General features: G+C 35.7%; 1 protein-coding gene across 2 annotated transcripts in view; it reads left to right on the top strand.

The window, feature by feature from the left end:
- Positions 1 to 5,465: 5,465 nt before the first annotated feature.
- The window catches only part of CYP97B3 (cytochrome P450, family 97, subfamily B, polypeptide 3), a 233,581-nt gene continuing 214,687 nt past the window's right edge, over positions 5,466 to 24,359 (top strand). Inside the window, exons 1-2 of one of the 2 annotated variants that reach the window (XM_089796842.1) lie at positions 5,466 to 5,779; positions 7,044 to 7,233. In XM_089796842.1, the coding sequence (XP_089652968.1) occupies positions 5,649 to 5,779; positions 7,044 to 7,233 (321 nt within the window). In that variant the 5' untranslated portion in view covers positions 5,466 to 5,648. The remainder of the gene's footprint in view (positions 5,780 to 7,043; positions 7,234 to 24,359) is intronic. The other variant, XR_016355364.1, reaches the window with a different exon arrangement.

Below are 24,359 nucleotides of genomic sequence, written 5' to 3'. Positions count from 1 at the left end.
ACCATCAGAGGAAGGGTCGGGTTAACCGGGATGGGCACTGGACTCCTCCTCCCTGTGGAGTTTTGAAAATTAACACTGATGGTTCTTCCCGTGGGAATCCTGGTCCGACTGGTATTGGCGGAGTGGCTCGTTGTAGTTCTGGGGATGTTAAATTTTTCTTCTTAGTTCATAAGGGTGATTATACTAACAATCTCATGGAAGCTTAGGCTATTTTATATGCTATGGAACAGTGTTGCTTGTGGGGATGGAGTAAGATTATCTGTGAGTCTGATTCACAGGTGGTGGTGAACATGCTTTCTTCGCAAGAGCTTGAGGATGTTAGTTAGCAGCTGGCCACTTTTGTTAAGCAGTTTCTTTTCTTCTCTTCCTCTTTTCAGTTCATTAGGTTCACGCATATTCCTCGTGAATGGAATAGAACTGCTGATTGTTTAGCCAAATGGGCTTCTAGTCATGATCTGGGTTGGAATATTAGGGATAGGAGGCAACTGTCCTTTGAGATGGTGCAAGAATTTGATGATCTTGTTGCTCAGGATCGAGCTCCTTGTTGTATTCCTTTCTGTCTTAATAAATTTTTACCCCTCTTTTTGCAAAATAAAATCATGGTTATAATAAAAAATTAAAATATATTATATTTTAATTAATGAAACTAATAATTTAATTTTTATATGAAAACTTACATTTGAGAAAAAATGAAATGTATTGAAATATAAAAAAGATTTTATAAGTAAAACTAATAATTGTTTAATTTTACACAAATAAAGAAGGTTTACTATTTAATGTTTTGTATTTCCAATTTTTTCATAAAATAAAGTAATTTTTAATTATGAAATAATATCTATATAATTTAATATGTACATTTGTAAATAAGAAATATATGCAATAAATAAATACAATATAATAAATAAGAAATAGAATATAACTATTTAATTTTTAATACTAATGTAGATACGACTCCGATACCACTGATGAAGGGCCACACCACCTTAAGTTAGTCCAGATCCACACTCTTGTAAAAACCTCCAAGATCTCAACTTGTGCTTGCAAGCCACCAAGCAACCTCCTTGTTTCTAAACCGCAGTCACTAGCTCTTCTCACAAACCTAATGCAAGATCCAAGTGTAAACTGCCTCACATTCGGCGCTCTGTCTACACACTCACAAGTCCACCACAATCCTACTGTAAACTGCCTCACATTCGGCGCTCTATCCATAGACTCAGGAAAACTCACTCTTCACTTTCTCCTCTTTCTCTTTCACACCTTCCAACTTTCACACATTCAAGCTTTTCCTTCCAAAGCTTCTACTTCCCGAGCTTCTCCTTCTCGAGCTTCCACTTCTCAAGCTTTCACCTTCTTCTCGAGCTTTCACTTCTCAAGCTTCCACTTCTCAAGCTTCTCCTTGAGCTTGATTAGAAATGCTCATATGCCTTTCTTAAATAGGCACTTATCACCCAATGCATGACTTATCCACAACCTTCTAGAATTCCTTCACAACCTTCTACAACTTCCATAACCTTCTACAATAGTCATAACTTTCTAGAATTCTTCCCACACACCTCGATAAATGGAATGACAACAATTTATTTTTTATTTTTTCTATTATGCCACCTATGCACCTCGAAAATAGAAATCCCATTTTCCTTTCTTTTCTCCTTTTTTATTTTTTATTATTTCTCCTCTAATTTTCGTCACTTTCTCTCTCCTCCAAATTTTTTTTTTCAATAATTTTTCCATGCAAGATGCTCCTGCATCAGACTCCCCCGGTAGATAGAAAAGTGTGTCCCACACTTTGACGCCAAAAAGAAAGATCTACAACCATCTTCATCTTCACCAAAGGTTTCCACCTCAACAGGGACAATAAAACCACCATGCAAATCTTCCACATCTGCATTACTCTATCAAACACTAAAATCTCAACCATCCAATCAACATGCTCACTCCCAGAAACAAACTGAACATAATGCTTAATCAACAAAACTTCATTCTCATCAACAACTAGTGAATCCACACTAGTAGCAACAAACCCTGCATCAACAACAAACTCCATATCGGCACCAACATGTAGATCTCCATCAATGCATGCCAAACTCTCAACACCAGCAACCTCATTGCTCACAATAAGATGCTCTGCAAGATACAAGTCACCACCAACAACTAGATCATCCACGACCAAATGCTCTGCAGTCTCCATGTCAGATTCAACCAATTGATCATGAAAACCAAGCTCTGTCCCAACATCAACAACATTAGGAATATCTTCAACAACAACCTCTAGTTGCTCTGTAGGTTCTGCATCAGACTCCATAATCTGATCAACAAAACCAACCTCTTCCACCTTGACCTTCTTAGCTTGATCAGCCAATCTAGCATCCAACCGAGAAATCATCTTAGAAAAATTCCTCTCCATTATATCATGGATTTTCGCAATCATCTTAGGGTCCAATCCTCTTGGAGCCATCTCCCAAGATCTTCGTAGACCCTCTGCAACAAATCCTTCCTACGCTCCTTGTGACAACCAATTTGTTTGCAAGTCAGATCGCAACCCGCCACCTCGCATGAACAATCAGGAACCACATCACAAGTCTAGGACCACGGATTTGCAATCCACAAGCTCTCTATGATCATGCCTCAACAATTTTAGTCTTCCATCTCCGCATCCATCGATCAATCTACATGTCCTCCCAAGGTCCTGGTGCAAACTGCCTCAGCTTCGGCGATCTGTTTACACGCTCAGGAACTCCCACTCTAATAAACTTCACCCAACCAAGATCCCGGTACAAACTGCCTCACACTTTGGCGATCTGCTTGTACACTCAGGGACTCCTTCTCTGATACCACTAATGTAGATACGACTCTGATACCACTAATGAAGGGCCACACCACCCTAAGCTAGTCCAGATCCACACTCTGGTAGAAACCTCCAAGATCTCAACTTGTGCTTGCAAGCCACCAAGCAACCTCCTTGTTTCTAAACCGCAGTCACTAGCTCTTCTCACAAACCTAATGCAAGATCCAAGTGTAAACTGCCTCACATTCGGTGCTCTGTCTACACACTCACAAGTCCACCACAATCCTACTGTAAACTGCCTCACATTCGACGCTCTATCCACAGACTCAGGAAAACTCACTCTTCACTTTCTCCTCTTTCTCTTTCACACCTTCCAACTTTCACACATTCAAGCTTTTCCTTCCAAAGCTTCTACTTCCCGAGCTTCTCCTTCTCGAGCTTCCACTTCTCAAGCTTTCACCTTCTTCTCGAGGTTTCACTTCTCAAGCTTCCACTTCTCAAGCTTCTCCTTGAGCTTGATTAGAAATGCTCATATGCCTTGCTTAAATAGGCACTTATCACCCAATGCATGACTTATCCACAACCTTCTAGAATTCCTTCACAACCTTCTACAACTTCCATAACCTTCTACAATATTCATAACTTTCTAGAATTCTTCCCACACACCTCGATAAATGGAATGACAACAATTTATTTTTTATTTTTTCTATTATGCCACTTATGCACCTCGAAAATAGAAATCCCATTTTTCTTTCTTTTCTCATTTTTTATTTTTTATTATTTCACCTCTACTTTTCATCACTTTCTCTCTCCTCCAGAAATTTTTTTTTTTTTTTTCAATAATTTTCTCATGCAAAATGCTCTTGCATCAAATACACAGTTTATAGAAACTTAATAATAATTTATATATCTTTTAGAATTGAATTATTTCTTTTTTGTGGTTATTTCTTTTAGTATGCTTTTTTTGATATAAAATATAATTATTAATTTAATATTAAAATATATATTTAAGTTTTAAATATATTTAAACTATATGATAAGTTGTTTAAATAAATAAATAATAATAATAATAATAAATGATATAATTTTTAAATTGTAACATTATACATATTAAAAACACTATTATAAAATATAATTAAAAAAATATTGTTTAATTTATTTTTATAAAAAGTAAAATAATAGTAATAATTTAATTACTTTTATTAAAAAATAAAGTTTTTAAAAAATTAGAAATTCAAATACAAAGATACAATATTTAACTCTATATTTGATTAAAATATGTATATTTGAACTTGGGAAGAAAAATAGATAGTGATAATTTATTTTGATTAGACATTCATTTGTGAGGTGGAAGATAAAAAATGATTGTTTTTGAAAAAGTTAATCCACTTGTCACAAATGTAGAAAAGATAAGGTTGTAATGAATGCATTGATAGATTTTTATAAATCAATGTATTTGCAAAGTGTTTTAAAAATCTATATTTATATGTAATGAAAAATAATTTTACTCACTATTTTTACTCCCAACCAATAGCAATAAAGATAATTAACTTTTTTCATATTTTAAAATTATAGATAAATGTATGAACTATAATAAATATATGTCAGCTGAAAAAATTCGTTCATGTGATTGGTTGTTTATAAAGTTTTAATTGCACCCCACAGATGCAATAGTATCCTCCAGGAACTAATAAATAGGCCAAATAAATACAAATGGGTTGGCAACGTAGAAAATTCTTATGCATAAGTATTGGTAGCCATGGATATAATTCTGGAGCAATTTTTTAATAATAATTGCGTATCAAGTTTGTCCACAATAAATCCGCTCACAATGGAGTGCATGTGACATATGCACTTTATAATTTTATTACTCATTTAATGATAGTACTTGTAATTTTAGTGATTTTTATAGTGGGTAAATTAATTAATTCATTGCCTTTTTGATTGAAAGCCAATAGAATTGAAAATAAATTGCATTATAGATAATTGTTAAATATAATAAAATTAGAAAACTTTAATAAACATAAATGAGTTTAAAAATATTGAAATCTAATTGGTACATTTAAATGCAAATGGGATTAAATGAAAACAATAGTTACCTCTAAGAAGATTAGGTCTTTAACTAAGAATTACTTTAAACACATGAAAACATATGAAATTAGTATATGCATGAAAATGACATAGACTCGACTCAATTTAAAATGGAATAGTTGCTAAAATTAGTCACATACCTCAATGTTTTGCACAAATGATGTCCTCTCACAAATTTGAGGATAATTTTTTTTTCCAAATTCAGAGTAATTTCCATGCATAACAAAACACAAAGTAACTTTATACTTTTACAAATTGATCGACCATTTTATAAACAAAGGGAAGTTCCTTCGTGCACTAAACTTATTAGTTACATTCAGCACATATTTCTTTTATTCCATGCACTACGATACTTTTTAATGAAATCCATCGTCCTGGTTCCTCCATTTAAATATGTAGCGTAAAATGTCAGAACATTCAAACGTTTGTCTAATTTATTAAAAAACAAATTCTTTACCAAAAATTTTGTTCTATTGTAGAAAGCCTTCACTCCAAATTAAAAGTTATAATTATCCATTAGACATAAATTTGTCGGGAAAATTTCTCACTCTTTTTACTTAGTTTTTCACTTTTCCGCTTTTAAGGCTGCGTGACCGTTGAACGTTAAGAAATAAAAAAAGTAGTGGACACCCCATTATCTTCTTCTTCATTGTTGTGCGTGCACATAATCCATGAAAATTCTATCAAATCATGTCAATAAGGAAAAGCTAAAGAAAACCGGCACTCTGATAACAAGCAGGCAAATTTCCACTAAAATTTGTAACAGGTAGCCATGGCGATGCTCAATAGCTCTACAATCAGTTCACTCAGCAATTCATTTGTGAGCTACCCGAATATCTCTCTTGCCCACAGTGCCAATACCTTTCAAATTCCAAGATTACCCAGAAGATATTTTTTCCCCAGGTGCTTCAATTTTTTAAAAATCGCAGATGTATGCTATTATAGATCTATCAGGATTTGAAATTGGAATGTGATAAGGAGGAATGTGATGTATAGTTATGTGGAAGCTATTAGTGTATGTATAGTTCTTTGGAAGATTCTTTATATGTTTTTTCCCTAAGAGGATTACACTTTCCAACGTTTCTCTTTGCGTCAGAACATAATTGCTTATAATCCGGCTTGTCTGCAAATCTTAGCTTTGTTTGCGTAAATTAATCTGTACAGAGTTTTGCTAAAAGGAAAATATGGCTATTCTTCTGCTTATTAGTATAAGTACTCTTCATTTACAGTGGATAGCATCTGGGGTCATCCAGGACAGATTCCGAGAACTAAGATTTCCGGTAATTGATTTGCGTTGTCTTGCGTTCATCTGGTATATAGAAAGAAGGCGAAAAGAAAAATTGTCGAAAATATTTATGATTAATTTGATGGGATACGAGATTAGTTGACGTACTTGTTGATGACATTGTTTACATGGTATCTAATTTGGAAGTAAATTTGTAAAGTTTTACCTGACTGTCTTCACTTGAAATTCGTAGGTTAGGCTATGACTGCAAATATTTATGTAATAGATGCCAGGTATCGTTGTTTTGCATGGAGGTGAGCAGACAATTTGTTTCTTCTTCCACTTTATTAGCTTTATAGATAACAGGTTCTATATATAGCAGGTTATTTTTGCCATGAAAAACATGCCGCATAAGGGATCAATCAGTAGCCTAAGTGGCAGCACCCAAGGATGCTGGAAATGTCCTAGGCTCATTGATAATAACATGGTATCGGAACTAGATCAGAATGCCAACCCTAGAAATGTGGCTCGAGGGATGCTTGGTAGAATAACAAACCTCACTCTGAGACAGCAGGGTACCCCACTTTGCCTAGCATTGCCACGAGAAGTTTTTAGGATTAAGAAATATACTTTGCACCTGTAGCAAATCTGACAGTATAGTTATCAGGTTAAAGGATGTTATCTGTTTTTCATTTTTCGACTTCATCTAAGTTACACAACTTATGGATTTAAAACCAACTAGTTTATGACTGCAAATATTTGCTGTCATTATGACTCATATCATCGTATGGTGGATGGTTTAAACTTAGAACTTAGAAGGAAACTTGTTTGCTTTTCAATGCTCCTTACGAATCCTTTGTTTGTAATCAGCTTACAAGGAAATGGCAACTGCTTTTTTTTCCTTTTATAAATTTTGAAATTGGATTCAATTTCTGTTTGCAGGTGCGAGGTGAGTACCGAAAGCAGGACAGACAGCAGGAAATCAAAGAGAACGCTGTTTGACAATGCGAGTAATTATCTGACAAATTTTTTAAGTGGTAGTCGAATTGGATCAATGCCAATTGCTGAGGGGGCAGTGTCTGATCTATTTGGGAAGCCTCTCTTCATTTCCTTGTACGATTGGTTTATTGAGGTCAGTTATATTCCTTTGCATATTTTCTAAAATATAATTTGATTAAAAAATCAGGACCTTGTAGGCATAAATCTAGCTTTTATGTTTGAAGTGAAAATAGCTTTAGTATCATCTGGCTAAAACTTCAATTCCTAGAGGAAATTTGAACACCACCCAAAAAAAGTAAATCTTTATGGAGACAAGATTATAATTGTGGTGTGAAAACTATCACGAGGTCCAAGGGAAAAAATCTAGTACTGCTTTGAATTAGTGGCACCGAATAAAGAAAAAGCAACCCAGTGAGGTCTACCGTCTAATACAAACTGCCAGCAATGTTATAGTAACATGATAGTAGCTGTGGTTAGTTGAACTGTCATCGTGCATTAGCAGTAAAATGAACATTTAAGTCCTTTTGTGATGATTGCCCCTTTTCAAAATCTGTGGGTGTATTGAACAATAAAGGTCTGTGCTAATGGAATTGCTTCGATGTGGCAGATGGGGCAGCTTTCAATAAAAAAGTAATACAATGGCAGTAAGATGAGCTGGTTGATTTTTCTGCTAAATTAGAATACTGAAGATCCCAAGTGTACTGAAGGGTTGGATATCGATTGCTGAGGATGATGTTATGTTTCTTGGTCAGGCCATCCACCAAGGTTCAAATCCATGGAGGTACGATTGGGGCAGGTTGGATCCTTGGGTGATTTAATGCTGATGTCAGTCCTTCCTGTTCAAGGTAGCTTAATCAAAGGAGAGCTTCTGGTTTAGACATATGCTTGCAGATCACGTTGTGATCCACTTAATGTTCTGGAAGAGATGTTGATATTGTAATTCATTTGTTTCTGTAGAAAAAGTAAAACCTCAAGTGTAACAGGAAGGAGACCTGCTCGGCAACTCACCCAAATGATTAAGAGTAGTAGTGCATTCACTGAATTGGTTTCTAAATGTTAAGTCTATAACAGTGATAACATACTGGTCTGAGAGCGCAGATCACACTTAGTCTTCTTCCTTTTAATATCATTCAAGGCATTACATATATGTCTTACATCTCTTGTGATGGGCGGCAATTTCTAGGATATGTTAATGTTAAACTCATTTAACATATTATGTTAGTTTTGTTTATGATTAGACATCTCCATTAAGTCGCCGATTTCTGGGAGAGGAGTATAAGCCGACCTAGAGAGGGTCATGTCCCTTTGAGGGACATGCCCTTTGGTTATGGTGTTAAAGGTAGGAATTATTGTAGTTTGAGGACACACAATAATTACAAGTCTGCTCCCTCAAGCAATATTACCAGTTCAAATATATTGCAGAGATAAAGAACATTCAGATCAGAGTTAAAGGAAGACAATTTCCTCCCTACTTCAGAATTTAAGAAGATCATATTCAGCAAGAAAGGATATTATACAAATCTGAATTATTTAGTACAGGATTTGCAGAAACTTTACATGGTGTCACAGTTCTGTTAGTCGAACCTAGGCTCTGCAAATTAAGTAATCAGACCTTAAATATATCTAGCATCATTCTCCTATCTTCAGTGGCATACACAATCAGATCCGAGGACAGGTTTGATGGGAAAGCACATTTTGATGTCTGGAAATTCAGAATCATGATGATTCTTAAAGAAAATGATGTAAAACAATTTGTTGAATTATCAGCTAGACAACCTATAGTTGAACCTCATAATCCGTCTGGATTAAAAGAAATAGGAAAGCCATTAAGATCATATTAGATGGAGTGAAAAATGATATCATACCCATGCTTACAAAACATCAAATAGCATTTGCTATGATGAATGCACTACTAAATGCATATGAGGTTAACAATGCAACCAGAATTCTAGCACTAAAAAGACAACTAAATCACATACAAATAAAGAAGGGAGAATCGATGAATTCTTGCTTCCTAAGGGTTGCCAGCATAAGAGATGAAATTTCAAGTATAGGAACCATCATTAGTGACACGGAACTAACACTGATGGCTATAGATGGATTACCAGATTCATGAGAAACTTTCGCACAAGGAGTAAGTGCTAGATATAAACTTCTTGACTTGAACAGACTTGAGGGAGATTGTCTTCAGGAAGAATCCAGAAAACTAATGAAAGGAGGGAAATTGAAAATGGAAGATGAAGAACTTCATGTTCTTAATACAAACTCCTAAAAGGGCAAGAAAAAACGTTTCAAGAAGAAAAGGGAAAATCAAAAGAATAACAAATCTAAAAAAGATCTATCCAAAATAAAGTGTTTCAAATGTGAAAAGTTTGGACACTATAGATCTAATTGTCCTGAGAATTCTAAACAACAAGTGAATTGTACAAATTGTTGATGCGAGTTTTGTATCACTTACATAACATATTAGCAATTGAACATTTGATACGGAGTATCAAACATAAAATTCCTCTGTTGAAAAGTTATTGCTCATGGGACATGAGTATAACTCCAATGTTCCTTACACTATTGGATACTCGCTTAGTTTTATCGATGTGATTTGCTGATAATCACGTAGGCGGCCTTACGCTATTCTTTCGAGGATGACTTGGACTTTGGTGGGATGAAGGTGATGTTGGCTCAGTTTGTGAAATGTGCGGGTGGTAGATAATGTTGATGGTAGTGATGATGGAGGGTGTGTCTGCCGATGATGATGTTGATGGAAAGAGGTGGTGGTGGAAGGCGATTGGATGTATTCTAATACTTGACCTACTCCTCTTTCTCTAAACTTTGACTACCCAGCTACTCACTATTCTACTCCTATTCCTATGAATGGAAGGTTGGCAAATGGACGGGGATCGAACCTAATGAGAGCTGACCAGTGGCCTCACTTCCATAGGTGCAATGATTCAAAGGAATGATAAACTAGTTTACCACGCAAAGCTTCCCAACTAGCCGCTAGGATGCTAGTGGTCTAGTATTGATCCCTATCAAACATTTACCAATGCTACCATACAACTATTCATCTACTTTACTCTCACTTAAACAACTTGAAATGAAATTTGCTTCAACAACTTGAAAGGAAATCTAACTAAGTGGAAGTAGAAAACATGCAATAATACTCAATGTTCTTAATCAACATGCAAATCGCAACAATGAAAAAGAGAGCAATTTTGGTATTATCTTCGCAACAATTTCTCCAACACTTTACAAATGAGAGAAAATGGCCTTATATAGGGGCCAAAAATACAATGGACGGTGGAGATCAAAACAAAATCAACGATTCAGATTGGATCCTCCAAACCCTAATTAGGGTTGCCACCCCATCGGCCAATGAGAAGCTGCCACCTCATCAATGGACCAATGAAAAAGGTGCAAAAAGTGGTAACCAATGAGAAGGCACCAAAATGGTGGCCAATCAGAAATAGACACTTGTCCTATTCTAGAAGAAAGAGAAATTGCCACTTAGGCTTACATCAAATGATCTTCTAATATAAATCTTTCATTTTCTTTCATTTTCTTAGCTAAGGCAATGCACTTAGCTAGCCTTTCGTTAACTTCTTCCATAGGAGGACAAGGTGTGTGCTTTGCCCTGAGTTCCACTGACTTCACCACGCTGCTTGTTGCTTGTAGCATCTTTTCATGATCCTTCTCATATTCTTTCGCAAATCCAATAAAAGCACTTAGAGAGGAATGGGTGCCCAAATGCTTTTTCTTGATAGCAACCTTTCCTAACTCATCCAACTTCAATCCAAAATCTATCTCATTGACATCCTCTTTGCCAAGGGGGATTGTCCTTCCTTTAGTCTGTTCTTTATTCGTATCATGTCCATTGTATCGATATTGGTGTTGGTTATTCTCTTCATTTTTAAGAAGGGCGTTTTGGCCATCATATCCTCTTTGTCTTTCTTAGTCTTGTCCGCTTGGGATTCTTACTTGCATTAACATCCTCCATGCTCGTCACCCTATTGCGGGATGGTAGAGTGGTGGACCAGAAGGCAAGTAGAACCAAGGGAAGCAATCTTAAGACTAGAACGAAAGAAGGATGTCAGCTTAAGGACCCCTTACAACTCTAGATGATGAAAATTCACCTTAACCAATAATCTTACAGCGACTTTTCGGAATTAGGACTTGACCTTAAGAACTTCAAATCCCTTGCAAATCAGAAATTTATCATGTAATTCACCTCCAAATAAAATTGCCCAACCTAGGGAAAAAATCGCAGCTCTTCTTGAAAATCAGAATTTTCTCTCCCACAAAATTCGGCTCCCATAAAATTTACCCTCCACAAAATTCGGCTCCCACAAATTTTGGCCTCCACAAATTTCCCCCTCCACAAAATTCACCAAGCAAGACGAGTGCAGATCTGCTCTTGCAAAATTGCCAACGCCTTGAGAAGTGAGGAAGAAATGGGAGAGAGGCCTCCTCTTATACTCAACTTTCTTACTCTCTCCAAGCTAGCCGACTTGGACCCTGGGAGAAAGAAAAACAATAATTAATGCAAAAATTATGGCTCACAATTAAATACTTAGCTAAATATTAATTTTGCTAAAATGAAAATTGCCTTTTAAAATTGCCAATTAGTTCTAAATTGCAAAAATAAATTAAATGATGCCTTGGAGATGTTAAATATTTTCATTTAATGAGGATTTAGTAATTAATACGTCATTAAAATTGGATTTTGGCTAACCAAAAGCCATTTTTTAATATTAAATTACCAATTTCATTAAAGGCAAAAAGTTTTCAAGGCAATTTTAATCTATTAAAGCCAATTTTTTGCAATTTTTACCCAAATCGATTTTGCTATGCCAATAATTTTTTTTTTTGACAAAAATAATTAAAATTTCTTCTAGAGCCAAAAATTGATTTTTTGCAATTTAGCATCATTTCAACAAAATTAAAATTTTCACCAAAGAAAAATTTGAGATTTTCCAAAACTTAAGTTTAACAATTTTTTTTTTTTTTTTCTGAAAGATTATTCAAATTTATATAATTATATCCGAATTTTCAAAGCAAAACGTCTAAGTACAAATTTACAATTTTATCCTGCCAAAGATTGCTCTTTAAAATTTTGTTCGGCCTAAGGATGAAATTGGTTGCTCTGAAAAATCAAGTTGAAACCGGGTGAAAATAAGCTAAGCCTCCCCACATTTGTCCTGAAGGTGCCAAGGCATGAAATTTTCAAAACTCAAAAATTTTGGACAACCCAAAAATTTGCTGAGGCAAAAAAGAAAAAAAGAAAAAAACGGGGGGTCCCCAAAGAATTTGGGGCGATGGTGTGAGAACCTCACGACAAATGTTATTAAGGAAGAAGATAACTATGATCTTGAGAATCATGTATTGTATTCGTCACTATCAAATGAAGTCTCAAGTAAAGTATGGGTAATTGATAGTGGATCTTCTATACATAGAATAGGATACAAAGAAGCACTAGACTCTATATCAGAAAAGGTTAATGGCAAAGTTATCATTGGTGATAATTCAACACATTCCATTGAAGGAATTGTAAACTGTACCTTGAAACTAAAATCAGGAAATTCTCTTTTTTTCAAAGGAGTACTCTACATACTAGGAATAAAAAAAAATCTAACCTCGGTTACAACACTGAAGATGATGGGCATAATGTTGCATTCATGGATGGTAAAGTAATAACCTGGGCAAAGAACTTCTCAATTAAGAAAGCGAAGTTGATTGGTCAGAGAAAAGGGTATTTGTATGAATTAAAATTCAGAACCTAGTCAACCTATTCAAGCTTTAATTCATGAAGTTGCAGACATAAATGAAATATAGCACAAAAGATTAGGACATCTAAATTTCAAAACCTTATCAACTATGGAGAAGATGGTTACTGGTTTACCTAAACTAAATAAAGACCACTTAAGCATATGCAAAGGGTGCACTCTGGGTAAGAACACCAAAAGTCCTTTTCATGATAGCACTAGAAAAACCAACAATGTTTTGGAATTAATTCTTTCAGATTTATGTGGACCTATGTCTATTCCTTCTCTTGGAGGATTCTGGTGTTATATTTTGTTCATAGATGACTTCTCTAAGAAAACATGGATTTACTTCTTAAAGTGCAAAGAATCAAAAGAAATCTTAAAGAGATTTAAAGAATTCAAAACATTAATTGAAAACTTATCAGGACATAAAATTAAAACTCTTAGAACTGATAATGGAGGGGAATACACCTCAGATTTGTTTAAAAGGTTTTGTAAATAAACATGAATTAAGATGGAGTGCACCATCCCTTATAATCCGGAACAAAATGGGGTAGCAGAAAGAAAGAATAGAACAATTACAAAAGCTACTAGAGCTATGATATTTGATCAAAATCTAGAGTATTATCTTTGGGCAGAAGCCTCTTGTACTATTGTCTATATTCAAAACGGAAGCCCTCACTCCTACCTTAGATATAAAACTCCTAAAGAAGTCTTTACTAAGGTTAAACTCAATATAAGTCATCTTAGGATTTTTGGTGCCCTGTATACATCCATGTTCCAAAAGAAAAGATAACTAAGTTAGAACCCTCCGGAAGGAAAGGTATTTTTGTAGGGTATAGTGAAACGTCTAAAGCATATAGGATTTTCATACCTGGACATAAAAGTATTGAACTTAGTAGGGATGTAATTTTTGAAGAAGATCTAGCATTCAAAAGAGCCCCAAGTTTTGAAAAACCCTCTCCTTTACCTAGTTCCAAAAGAAATACCGAGTCTGAGTCTTAGAGGGAGAACATAGAAGAAATTGAAGATGAAATTCAAAATCTTAATCTTGGAGAAATTCAAAATTCTAAGAAAAGACCACTTTGAGCCATTAAAATAGTTGAGGAAGCACAAGACTTTGTTGCATCTTTTGGAACAATAAGAGAAAGCAAAAGACCCAAAAGATTTTCTAGTTATACAACAAATATGAATGATCTGTCCAAAATAGAATCAACCAATCCTTTAGATGCTATAAAACATATAGCTTGGCCAGAAGCTATGGCAGAAGAATATCGGTCTATTATGAAGAATGATGTTTGGGAAATTGTTCCAAGACCTAAAGGAAAATCTGTTGTTTCTTCCAAGTGGATATTTAAAATAAAGCATGCTACTAACGGTAGCATTAAGAAATATAAAGCCGGATTTGTAGCTAGAGGATTCTCTCAGAAAGAAGGGATTGATTATGAAGAAACTTTCGCTCCTATTGCCAATTATACTTTTGTAAGAGCAGTCCTAGCCATTGCAGCATCAAAGGGATGGAATGTACATCAGATTGATGTAAAAACAACATTCCTAAATGGAAAAATTACAGAAGAAGTATGTTTGGAGCAACTTGAAGGATTTGAAATTCATGATCTTTACGTTTTTGTTTGCAGGCTCAGGAAAGCTCTCTATGGGCTTCAACAAGCTCCAAGGGCTTGGTATGAAAGAATTGATAAATATCTCACTGGCTTAGGATTCTCCAAAAATGAAGTCGGCCCTAACTTATATTATAAAAGGGATAAAGATAACATGATAATTTTGATACTGTATGTTGATGATTTACTAATAATAGGTGATGATCATCGCATAGATCAATGTAAGAAAGATCTAATTAGAGAATTCGAGATGAAAGACTTGGGACTCCTTCATTACTTCCTAGGACTAGAAGTACGATAGAATTTAGACAGCTTATACTTAATCAAGGGAAGTACACATTAGATATTTTGAAGAGATTTGGAATGTGGAATTGTAAGTCTATGTCTTCTCCAATGGAGACTAATCTACATAAACTTAAAGAAGCAACAACAGAATCACCTTCCATAGATTCTACTCTTTACAAACAAATGATTGGGTCTCTTATGTACTTGGTAAATACAAGACCTAATATTTGCTATGCTGTTAATGCCTTAAGTCAGTTTATGTGTGAGCCAAAGGAGATTCACCTAGTTGCAGTCAAACACATTATGAGATACTTAGAAGACACTCTTAATTTTGGGCTCAAATATGAGAAAATTGATTTAGATTTACATGGATTCACTGACTCAGACTGGGGTCGAAGTGTTAAAGACAGAAAATGTACTTCAGGATGCTGTTTTAGTTTAGGATCAGCAATGATATCTTGGATATGCAGAAAATAGTCTTCAGTAGCTCAAAGCTCCACAGAAGCCGAATACATTGCAACAGTGATGGCTTCTAGAGAAGCAGTTTGGCTAAGAAAGTTACTTGTGGGATTATTTGGGCAAGCCATGATTCCTACGATTATTCATTGTGATAATCAGAGTTCCATCAAGCTTTTGGTGAATCCAGTTTTTCATGACAGGTCCAAGGATATCGAAATTCCTTACCATAATGTAAGCGATATGGTAGACAAGAATACTGTAAAATTAGAATACATTTGCACTGTAGATTAGACAACAGAAATTCTCACCAAACCACTATCTAGAGTGAAGATAGATCACTTCAGGAAAAGACTTGGTATGGTTGAATTGTAATCCATTTGTATTCTTTAAATTATTAATAAAATAATTTTATTTGTCAGGCTATTGACTGTTATGGGCTCCACCATCTGTATTCATTATTTAAGAGGTGACTATCTCTGAGATAATGAATACTTGTATAAAAAACATTATGAGAGATGACGATCCCTCAGATAATATATTAAACAGTATAGAACTATTGTTAGATCTAGGTGAGTTCAAGATCAATTTGTGAAATAAGCATTTTTATGCCTATTAATCACAACTTGGATAAAGGAAGAGTTTATTCTCCAGACTTTATTCTATTTTCTAGTAGATCTTAACTCAAGATCAAGTTGTGATACAAGATTACCAATACCTATGAGTCACAATTTGGATAAATGAAGAATTTAATCATTCTTTAGATTTTATCCTATGTGTATTGTATTACATGCAATACTGACATCACTAGTATAAGTGATAAGTCATATCACAAGATAGTTATATGACTCAGTATCATGTGTTCCATGATGCCATTTTCTCAAGAAGATTCAGATAGTTATAGAGTATCAATCTATGCTTATTCATCGTAATTGATGATGCTAGATATCTTATCTCTTAGTATGATTATCAAGTTAAGAGGGAGTGTTAAGTTAATAACAGTGATAACATACTGGTCTGAGAGTGCAGACTGCACTTAGTCTTCTTCCTTCTAATATCATTCAAGGCATTGTCTATATGTCTTACACCTCTTATGATGGGCGGTGATTTTTAGGATATGTTAATGTTAAACTAACTTAACATATTATGTTAGTTTTGTTTATGATTAGACATCTCCATTAAGTTGCCGATTTTTGGGAGAGGAGTATAAGCTGACCTAGAGAGGGTCATGTCCCTTTGAGGGACATGCCCTTTGGTCATGGTATTAAAGGTAGGAATTATTGTAGTTTGAGGACACACAATAATTACAAGTCTGCTCCCTCAAGCAATAATACCAGTTCAAATATATTGCAGAGATAAACAACATTCAGGTCAGAGTTAAAGGAAGACAACTCTTCCCTACTTCAGAATTTAAGAGGATCATATTCAGCAAGAAAGGATATTATACAAGTCTGAATTATTTAGTACAGACTTCGCAAAAACTTTACACTAAATGGTAAAACTCAGAGCTCAAATGCTAATACACAATTATTAAGGTGTTTGAGCTCAAAACCGATCCATATAGAATTTCCCTAATAGGGATACACACTACTCACTTGAGTTCTTCTTGGTATATGTACCATGTGCAAAGGAGGATGTATTCAAGTTAGAGTTGTCATTAATTATATGAAATTAGAAGAAAATAAGATTGAAAGAGAAGAAGAATGAAGATTGTAAGACACCACCACCAAAGCAAAAGGATGGCTGGTGTTTTGTTCTTGCACTTTGTCCTACAAATGAGTTGTTTTTAAGTATATATGGATGCATTGGTTTCCAGATTCTGGACTTTATATGTAGATTGTTATAGACAATCCCTGTGGAAAATACAAGATCCATTGTATCTCATGGATTTAGTCCATGTAGATTGTGTCTCAAGGATTTATTGGTTCCCAAAGGGCTTGTTTTTCATAGGTGGTTACTGTTAAATATTCTTTGATTAAACCAAGGAATTTTCAAAGGTGGTCGAGTAGTCTTTTTCTGGGGTCCTCCAAAACTCTTAGTCATAACTTAGGTCAGTTATTTTAATGTAACTGCACAAGTCAAACCATTGTGCTTATACTGTTCATGTCTAGCATGTAGGCGACATCTGTCAGAAGAAGAGAATAAGGTAGGAATTTTGACAGCCTATTTAAGCAACATGAAACCACTGCAGCATTGAGCATGATGATCCCATGAGTAGAGACAAAAAGGAAGGAAAAGTATAAGGCCCAGCCACACATAGAAATAGATATGGGAAGGTTGTTGTGTAGGTGCTTCAGTGCCTCTAGAAGCAACCAGCTAATGTGATGTCCCCAGTCCAATTCAGCAGGAAAACTTGACGACAAGGGAGCGCCGGTAGAGTAAACAGTAAGATGATGCTGGCTTCATATTAAGAATGGCTAATCATAATAGAAAGTTTTTTTTTTAAAGTAAATATTTAGCTAAGTAACTCCACTCTCCATATGAAAAAATTCTTAGGCAAAGTAGGCCAGATCACATATATTAGTAGGTGAGAGTGGAACGTAAGACCTCCTATATCGAGGTCACCCCAGTAATGCACATAAATGTTTGAAGGAGGCAATACTTCTTAATAGAGGTAATTACATCTATCAAAGACGGCGATCATCTTTGATAACAGCAATCAATATACAAACAGCCATCTGTATATATATCAAAGTCTACAAGATTATCTAAGAGATATGACCATTCTTCTTCATATCCCCTCGAGACATATTAAAGAGACATTGCTGTTATTCCAAAGGCATTGAGAATCAGATTAGTTTATACTGCTTGCAGACCTAAGTGGAAATAATACACCAACAGTCAAACCATCAGATGGCATGAATACTTAGAATACAATCAGAGCTAGTGATTCAACCATTGCTTAAGTAACAAATATTATATCAGAGACAGTGACAAGTCACTTCCTATCAGCCAGTTTACAAAAGCCATAAATTGGATCTGAGGTACAATCATCGCCAAATCCACGGATTTTCTAGCTGCTTATTCCCAGCATAACCTTTTCATCAAGGAGAACATTGAGAAGCTTGGGGCCCAAATCTTCATTTTGTATAGGAAAAGACTCGATCTGCTGATAGTGACAGGCTGTCCCATAGATTATATTCAGTCTCATGGACGTTAAATTTCTTTCTTTTGCATAACAATAAAGCATTACATCTGGGAAAGTGATAACCAATTATACATCATTGTTCATTTCCATTACAAAGACAGTATATTAGAGAAGTGATCAATCTGTATACTTTCAGATCAGTATAGTTAGCATTGCATAGGCATCAAGGGAGATATCAAAAACCGCATACTTCAAGTTGCATATGTCCAAGGAAGATATCAGGAACAGCAACATTCATTTTGATCCTAGACTCATCAGATTTTAGATCTCTAAGATCGATTCATTTATCCAGATCGTTATTAATCTCCAGTATTTAGACCAGTGCCATATAACTCACAGCGAGTCATTGCAAGTTCAGGTGGGTCACTGGCTGTACAGTCTCTGGCAAATTTATATAACCTGCCAGCATGACCCACTGGGTTATGGGTGGATAATGGGTCATGATCCGCATGACGTGCTGAGCCAGTGGGTCATGCCATGACTCACTAGGTCTGATGGCCATGACCCTTGTGCCACTCGTGCTTTTCAAGTATTCTAATTTCCTCCCACTGTCACAAATGCTTGTGCTTTCTCATGATTGATAACTTTAATCACAATCTCTTTGACAAAGTTGCTTACCACTTGGGATGGAACTTTGTATTTAGGGGATATTAAATTCTTTGCAATGGCTCTGCATTTTGTCAAGGTTTTGATAGGATTTTTATCACCAGTTTCTCAATGGTTAATACTTTAGATGCCATTTCTTTCTTCATTCTATGATTCAAAAGTCCAAAGACCACTGCCTTCTATCTATTTGTCCTTGTATTATGCCTTCTCTTCCCTAACTTTGCATCTCTAAATCTTTAGCAATCTGATCTTATTCACATACGGCAACTTCCATATACTTCATGTGCACAGCTTGAATTATCTTTAATAGCCTTTACACCTCATACAAACTGGTTTCACTCTCTTTCATGCAGTGAGTAGCCTGGGAAGCCTTTCACACCATAGAAGGAATGACACCCAACAAATAACTCCCAAATCTATCACTAGCCATAGATATAGCTTCTAGCAATAGCGCTAAAAGAATCACCCTTCACAGCTTATGACTAGCAAGGGTTGGACATTACAAAATGTGGTGGCTACTAGAATGTAATGTATAGCCTTCAGTTTTTTATGAAGTTATTTTGGAAATTTGAGTTATGGCAAGGAATAGATAATACAAAGTTTGCTGATTTGTTTTTCAGTTTTCATTCACCATTCTTCATGAACATGTGCAGGGCATAATGTATAGGTAATATTGGATAAACTAATGTGCATTCATCATGGATGTACGCGATCAACTTAGCTTCTATTTGATGATGCTATAGTGTCTTTAAGTTTAATTCAATAATTGGTGCATGAAACAAGTTCAAAATCGTTAAAAATCTCTAAATTTCAAGGATTTTTTCATTTTACCAAGTATAGCCAAGTTGTTGCCTAGTAAGAGTCGAAGTACCCTTGCCGAGTCATAGCTGAGTCCGAGTCATGGAACTATGGTCATGATCGATATGGCTTACATCCATGTGTTGCATTTAAAGTTTACACATTATTTAACATATGTGCATACCCATGAGAATGCCTGCTTGAATGGTCCACAATATCATTTAATTAAGTTAATAACTATTGTACCCGTACAAAAAATTTGTATGTAGTCACAGTTTGATTCAAATTCTTAAAATTCCTCATTTGATGAGCCATACTTGAATCCTTTTCATGGTCATCAATGTCTATGTTGTTTCTTGTTGGTTTCTTTGGAAAGCCTTCAAAAGTCACAGTGACTACAACTTACAAAACTGTGGATACTTTGCAATGGATAGGTTTTAAGGATCAATTGCAAACCAGCAATATCGATCATGACCATGGCTCCATGACTAATGTGGCTTTTGAAGGCTTTGCCCTTTCCCTTTTGCAAGCTTTTCTTATTAACAACCGTTCTTAATTAGTTTCACTTAGCTTGTGACATCTCTCTCTGTCATTGGAAAATTTATTTCATCTAATTGCACAATTTTTTGGGGTAAAATACATTTATATCTTGAATTATTTTAATGACCTTTCTACGGAATATTGCTTGAAGTTGATCTCACAATTTATAATTCTTTTACCTTTCACCCATTTTAAAATTGGGTTATGAACTAATGGTGTGATCTCCTCTACATACTTAGAATCTGCTATTGCATTGTCAAATGGAAAAAAATCCTTGAAATCATTGACATGGAATATCAGATGCATCTCCAGATTATAATGACATTATGTGTAGGGAACATTAAATTTTTCTACTAGATTTTTTCAGCTTAAAAGTGAAATCATTTTGTAAGTTACTCGAATAAGATTCAAGTAAATGGAGGCAAAAAACGTGTCCTTAATGTCTAGGTCTCTTTGTTTGTTTGCTAGGGCTAACATCTTTTCTTCAAACTATATGACAATTCAATTATGATATCGTTTGGATAGCTCTCCCCTTATTAACTAGCAAAGGATCATCAAAAGCTATCCGAACCTTATCAGATTTAATTATTAAATTCCTCAAAAAATTACTTGTTTATTTAGAAAATTGCTTGACCCTCATCTATTTATTTATAATGTCCACGGAAAGAACTACTGTAAAATTGATTCTTCATACAATTGCTATTTTAGCAAGTCATTTTTTTATCGCTAATATAGTAATTTTGTATTGATAGTTCAAAAAGTTACATTTATGCCCCTGGTTTGGCAGAATGATCAATTCAGACCCCTTCATAGACAAAAAAGTATCACCATAATATTCAATTATCCATCCCGCAATACTTACTCAAGTTCTACAGTTAAAGAGCACTAATAGTAAACTATCAACTATTGAAAACATCATTTTCATTTCAGCTGCCCATTCGACAAAATTGGACTAGACCACACTACTTGACTTTAGAAACAAAGGGGAAACAACAGACCTAGGGCACACTATTCAAACCACCGCTGCATCGCCTCCTGAGAATGATTTAAGACGACCATCCCCCTGTGGGTATCCACCATACTTTGCTTCCTTCCTTTCACTTACCTTACAACACCAGAAGCCCCAGCTCCATTGGAGGAAGTTGCAGATTTTAGAGGAGCTGTTCTTCTTACATTCGCGGTCTTGTTCTAGCAGCCGAGTTCCTCCTTAGTTCTTTGGACGTACATCAATAGCTCTTCCCAACCATCCCACACAACATCAATTTGCTTCTCAACTAGCCGTGAAGAGCTCCACAAAGTTAGTGGCTGCAATTCCACATCACCACCCTCAATCACATGCCATGGCCCTTGCACCATACATAGATCAACACCAGGCACTGCCTTCCCCACTATGGGCACCATTCCTCCAACCCATTGCGGACGAATGTAAACCCTCATCACATTCAATGCCTATTTCTGCATCTTGAGCTACAAAGACTATGCTAGAAAAAGTGACAAACGTCCAATTCATTTATGGTTGAATGTCTGTGCTTAGCTACTCCTTGCCGAGAATTTTGTAGGCACACCCCCAAAACCTATATCGTCAAACTGAAAAATGCCTTGTGCGTTTCATAGTGATCACCCCCCAAAATGTTGGAAGCTGGTTGGGCAAATTCAGAGAGAAATTGGCCTCCATCCTTGGATCACAACCCTCACAATAAATCCAACTCACAACTACTTGCATTACCAAAACACCCCCATAAAAAGACTACTGAAAGCTCTAGAAAGAAACAACCATCGTCATCTTTCATGACGACAAGGAAAGAACTCATCCCTGATGTAATGCTAGGGTAGTTTGCTCCTTTAGTCCTTTCTTTCTCAAGAACTTGCGCAGGCTTTCTCTTGTCCTATTAGGGTTCCTTTGATGCCCTAATCTCTAGAGGATCTCTACCCTATCCTCTAACTACTCACTACCTAGTTACACCAATGGCTTTAGTTCCTTCTCCAAATGCCTCTTCAAGCTAGCTTGCTGACTTCCTTCCTTAGTCTTTCTTGATCATTTTTCTCAACCTTGTAGGACAAGTGATGTCATCCTTCTACACTTCTAAACACAAATTCCACATGTCACATTCAAGTTCTTTACTCCTCCAAAACTGCCAAAAATAGGGCTACTAGAATTAGTCCTCTAACTTGAGTTTTTGGACTTCAATCTAATTTTCTTTGAATGAGGTGGGAAACAAACTATGGCTTTGAGTACCCTTTTGGAAAACCTAAAGGATTTTGTGGGTCTCAGGTTTCCAAGCTATCCATACACCTAAAAGCAACTTTTATGCCTATATTTAAGGGTTTCATAACATGTATGGTAGGGCTGACTAGGGTCTGATCATTCCCTCAATAAAACTTGTCATGAAGCCTTCTCCTTTTGCATATAGTGACATGAATCACCTCTCCTCCTTCTGCAACACTTGGTTTGAAGTATTTCTCACATTCAAACCCCTAATCCTTCCTTTCTCTGCTGTGATCACCTAACCAAGTATTAAAAATTTGCTTGGGGCATCACATTTAAATTGCTTAACACACTTTCCAGGGCCCCAAAAACTATGTACATAGGCTTCACTCCCATTTCCCCTAAAGCCATGAAGAACTCACAATAGGAACTCATGGGGGAGCCATTATTGCACAAAGAATCAAAACTGAACCAGAACATAGGAGATTTCCAAATGAATTTCAAAACCTTCTTAAATGAATACCTACAAACTTGCAGCCTGAATGGAAAAGTACTATAACAACACGAACAACAAAGATCCAACACTAGAATGAAAGCTTCAATCCTTTATTCCATACAGGCAATCAAAAACCTCAAAAACTATTAAAACTGAACTAGAAATCGTGGATCTAATTGCACAAAGTTTTCTGATTACAACTCCCAACCCTTGGGATGTGTTTATTTCATGGTTTTATAAGATCGAGGTTGCAGGCAGTTGGACTAACCACCAACCTCGTTCTTGCATTTTTCAACTTTTTGTCAAAAAGTTGTCAAGCAACTTTTCCAAAAATTGTACAATTTTGACAACTTTTTGCATCTTTGAGCTATTTGGCTCTCCTTGACTTGGGAACTTCCAAACCTGTCTACTTTGACACATTAATGATGTCTAGGCATGATTTAGCTACCAGGACATCCATTAGCATGATTTTTGCCATTTTTGCATTATTGACAACTTTTGCACAATTGTAGCACAACTGACATCTTTTTGACATCTTCTCCCTTTCTTGCTCCAAATGACAAGTTAGGAGCTCCAATCCATGCAATAGGATGTAAGAACATTATGGAGGTCAAGATGGTTCACAAACCATAGTTTCCTCATGTTTCCATGGTCCTAGACCCATAACCCCTAACACAAGCAACACTAAACAAGCACACCAACAACTCCTAAAATGGAAACTTCACCTAGGAACAAACTCCAAACAAAAAGATGACCTTGAAAGGTCCAAACTCATACTTCTGACTTGGCTAGAGTCAGTACATGCCAAAAAAACAACTATAACCAAAAATGGGAGGTTGTTGACTGGGTGCCCCTGCACCAATCCCGTACAAGCTCCTGGGGTGAAAAACCATCATTTTAAAATCCCATATACCAACTTGCCGCTACATCATGCTCCGTGGCCCCCCCAACTTCAAAGCCATAAAACTCATATTAAAATATTGAACTGCATGAGCTTTGAAAATATTTTCTTTTCAAAAGATTAAGTTATTTCCCCTCCACCTCAATACTCCTCCAAAGCTCTGTTTTTGAAGTCTTCAAATAACTCAAAAGAAGCATGTTCTGACCCTCTAACTGCAACATTTGAAAATTTGTCCGCTAACCCATTCGCTCCACGTAGCACGTGTCATTGTGAATTCCTCAATCAATTTGAGCAGGGATCAAATTCTGCTAATATGTTTATTCAAATACTAAGTGTGATATTGCTATCGGGATTTAAGTGTGTGATTTTGAGTCAAACTCATTGACCCATGTTTCATGAGTAGTGATTCAACATGAATCCATCTCTCATGAGAATAAATGGAACA

Source organism: Cupressus sempervirens, chromosome 8 (assembly GCF_028749045.1).
Source record: "Cupressus sempervirens isolate cs-2001-9-10 chromosome 8, ASM2874904v1, whole genome shotgun sequence".
NCBI classification, from domain to species: domain Eukaryota; kingdom Viridiplantae; phylum Streptophyta; class Pinopsida; order Cupressales; family Cupressaceae; genus Cupressus; species Cupressus sempervirens.
Note: the sequence above shows the minus strand (reverse complement) of the source record. Positions and strands in the feature narration are given on the sequence as shown.